At 41.0% G+C, this 3,952-nt stretch overlaps 1 protein-coding gene and 1 pseudogene across 1 annotated transcript in view; one reads left to right on the top strand and one right to left on the bottom strand.

Moving 5' to 3' along the window:
* The window catches only part of LOC108318246, a 1,411-nt pseudogene extending 1,241 nt beyond the window's left edge, over window positions 1-170 (top strand).
* PPP6C (protein phosphatase 6 catalytic subunit) overlaps window positions 1-3,952 on the bottom strand; it is a 42,800-nt gene that overhangs the window by 5,310 nt on the left and 33,538 nt on the right. Inside the window, exons 4-5 of the mRNA XM_017549162.2 lie at window positions 1,893-1,972; window positions 1,520-1,729 (exon numbers count right to left, since the gene is read on the bottom strand). Coding sequence (XP_017404651.1) covers window positions 1,520-1,729; window positions 1,893-1,972 — 290 coding nt within the window. The remainder of the gene's footprint in view (window positions 1-1,519; window positions 1,730-1,892; window positions 1,973-3,952) is intronic.

Below are 3,952 nucleotides of genomic sequence, written 5' to 3'. Positions count from 1 at the left end.
AATCTGTTTCTTACCTATTCAGTCATGTCCCTTTATAACAGAGTAACTTCTGAGGCTTTTTAAGAATAAAGTCCACCCCACCCCTTGTTTTCCCCTGGTATTAGATGACAAATACAGCAGAAGACCCAGCTTGCTCCAGTGTAGCTTTCTACATCCTGTATCAGGTATAAATGAGCTTATCCAAATGGGAAAAGACAGATTGAGATTAACTGCTGGGACTTCCTACCTGCATTGTCTCATCCTGGCTTCCTTCATGATTTTGTGAGCCTGGCAGCTTTAACTTTACAGCTCGGCTGTTGCAAGATTTCAGACTTTTGAGGATGTTGTGTGGGGGTGTTTGACTGTGACTGGAGAAGCTCAGACCACTTTGCACGTGAATGCTTCAGGGTTTTCTTTATCAGGAACAACCAGCAACAAAGCCAACCCATATGTGACCAGGTCTCCCCAAGGTCTATGCTAAATTACAGCAAAAGGCCTGGACAATGCCAAACCTAGTCCCAGGGGCTGAGCACCCTGTAAGGCAGGAGGAGGCAGCTTGGCTTGAGCAGCCATGGGATAGGGGGGTGATTGAAGCAGGAGGGCAGCACAGTGCAGCAAATGCTTCTTGGGAGGAAGAAGCCTGATTCAGCATCAGCTTGACTATGTGGGCTGGATTCTCTTTTGTACCTATTACTTTCGATTTGGCTTTACCTTCATCCATCTTGATCCTTTCCTGGCCAAATATCCTCTTGGGCCTAAATAAACACTGTACCACGGTCTTCCGGAAAGCAAATGTGCTTCCTGATATGTAATTGCTAACATTCACATTAGATGAATTGCTGTAGCTTGATCTTCCTTAGCCTACTGCCACTGCAGCAGTAGGTTTTAGGTAATATGGTAGTACCTTTTGATCAATTTAAGTATTTAATCTTCATCTTCCTTCTTTGGATCTATTTGGCCTTTCAAATGAACTAAGATTTCTGTTAAAAAAAAAAAAAAGACTGATGTAGGCCGGGCGCGGTGGCTCACACCTGTAATCCCAGCACTTTGGGAGGCCGAGGCAGGTGGATAACCTGAAGTCAGGAGTTCAAGACCAGCCTGGCCAACAGGGTGAAACCCTATCTCTACTAAAAATACAAATCTTAGCTGGGCGTGGTGGCGCATGCCTGGGGTCCCAGCTACTTGGGAGGCTGAGGCAGGAGAACTGCTTGAACCTGGGAGGCAGAGGTTTCAGTGAGCCAAGATCACACCATTGCACTCCAGCCTGGGTGACAGAGCAAGACTCCATCTCGAAAATAGAAAAGGAATATTTATTTTATACATTATTACCAAGTGGATGCTGGAGTAGGTGTTTTCACTGTGTGATCTTATTTAACCATTAAAGAAAGATATACATTAATACTTAAACTAAAAATTTAATATCCATAGCCACCATATTTTGAGTAAAGTAGACTACAAGTTTGTTATCTAGGGCCACCATAGTTCTCTATGCATCCCATTAGCAATCCACAAATTACTTTTCCAAAAATGTTGGCTTTACCTCATTTGTGACCTTTGCTCCAAAAAGCCAACCTGCTCCTCGGGGACTGATAGCCCAAGTATCCACATCTTCAGGATCTGACCAAACCAGATCACAAAATGCTCCTTTATGAGGAATTTCCTGATTCCGTTCGATGGTTCGAATTTGATCCAGTGTTTTGATATCAGGAGATAAACCACCATGGACACACAAAATCTGCTCATCTATTAACTAGCAAAAAAGGATAACAAAGAGTTGAACATATAACCTAAGGCATATCTAAATGCATCAATGAATACTAAAGATATCAATATAACTGAGATGATAACTAGATAAAAATATGCAATGTGTTATTGGCAGGAACATGCAAGAGGCTTTAAAAATAGAAACTTACAGCTGCTACAGTGAGCATGTCGAAAACTTTGGTACAATATCTCCAGGCATTGGCATTTCCATATTTGGTTTGGCACTCATCTGTGAAAGAAACAGAAGAGTTTTAATTAATGAAACTGCCAATTAAAATAAACAATATATCTAATACTACATCAGCCTTTAGTACAACAGAAATTCAGCTTAAACTAGGATAGCAAGTTATGACACATATTTAGTCCTGGCCTCCACATAGAGCCGAAAGAACACTACTGCCTAACTATATATAGTTATATGTCCCTTAACCATGGGGATACATTCTGAAAAACGCATTGTTAGGTGACTGCATCACCGTGTGAACATCATAGCATGTCCTTACATAAACCTAGATGGCTAGCCTACTACACACCTAGGCAATATCATATAGCCTATTGCTCCTGCGCTATACACTTGTGCAGCATATAAGTGTACTAAATAACATAAGGAAACAGTTACATATTAAGTATTTGTGCAACAGGAATTTTTCAGCTCTGTTATATCTTATAGGACCACTGACGTATATGCAGCCCATCATCAACTGAAATGTCATTATGTGGCACATGACTGTATTTCCCAAGGTTGTAGTACTGCTCTTCATTCCTGGAATGGACTAAGACGTAGCGAAATTAACCAAAATGCTATAATCAGAAGAGCTAAATACTAATTTCACACAACCTGAAGCAAATGTTTTGACAGTTATGTTAATATTAGGAAATTCTGGTAAACAAATAAATGTTTTAAAGGAGACTATTCTAGCAGGATGATTGAATTAAATGAATTAGAGGACCCTTAGTTATAGGAGCATGAGCAATTTCTAACTCAACCTTCTCAGGGGTAAGATGTCTCTTCTGAGATTTTCTGCAAATTGTGCAACTAAACACTTGTGCTTCAGTAGATCATAACTAAGGACAGACTGCCAGTCAGGCTCTTACAAATTCTTAGTTAAACATCCTTCTGCTGCCTACATAGTTTTGTTTTTGTTTTTGAGACAAGGTCTCACTCTGTCGCCCAAGTTAGAATACAGTAGCACAATCAGCAGTGGTATGATCACAGCTCACTGCAACCTCAACCACCTGGGCTCAAGTGATTCTACCACCTCAGCTTCCCGAACAGCTACAACTACAGGCATGTGCCACCACACCTGGATAATTTTATTCCCGGTAAAGATAGGAGTCTCCCTATGTTGTCCAGGCTAGTCTTGAACTCCTGAGCTCAAGCGATCCTCCCGCCTCAGCCTCCCAAAGTGCTGAGATTACAGATGTGAGCCACTGTACCCTAATTGTCTACATAGTTAATAGGGTACACACTTCTGTTAACACCGTGGAAGCTCTGCACTTTGGCTTTTTCCATAATTTTTGGGAAAAAAAAAAAAACAACAAAAACTGACATACCACTATTGCCTTTAAGCACAGATGAAAATGCTATTGGAAAGAAGTCTGCAAGTTATGGCCAATCTTCAAGATTTTCTCAATTATATCTCTATGTGAAGCAAGATTCTTATGTGAACTTGCCATAAGAGAGCCCTAACAATGAGCGCAGGTTGCAGGCAGGGATCTTGAACTTGGTTCAATAGTAACTGCCCTGTATGTGTTTATCAGTGTGAACTGAAGGCCCACTGTAAAGTCATATAGAGATATTTTATTCCTCAAAATCAATATAAATCCTATGATAGCTAAAATTTTCTTCTTCCTGAGGAGCTGTGAAGCTTCATTTTATTAAACAAAACCATAAAAACTCACTACATGAACAGAGCTTTGGGAACAAGAAAGTTCGATACTAGATTTTGTGTTGCTGTCATTTTCCTCAGTGAAGGCACCTTGATTAGAATGTCCTCCTTCCTCTCCCCATTTTTTCTCCTTTTGCCCTACATTGACAAAATGCTGGATGAATTCTGGGGTACAATTATATATATAAAAAGTCATATGTAGCCGGGCGCGGTGGCTCAAGCCTGTAATCCCAGCACTTTGGGAGGCCGAGGCGGGTGGATCACGAGGTCAAGAGATCGAGACCATCCTGGTCAACATGGTGAAACCCCGTCTCTACTAA

Source organism: Cebus imitator, unplaced genomic scaffold (assembly GCF_001604975.1).
Source record: "Cebus imitator isolate Cc_AM_T3 unplaced genomic scaffold, Cebus_imitator-1.0 Scaffold216, whole genome shotgun sequence".
NCBI lineage: Eukaryota > Metazoa > Chordata > Mammalia > Primates > Cebidae > Cebus > Cebus imitator.
This window is presented reverse-complemented; position numbering and strand designations above follow the sequence as displayed.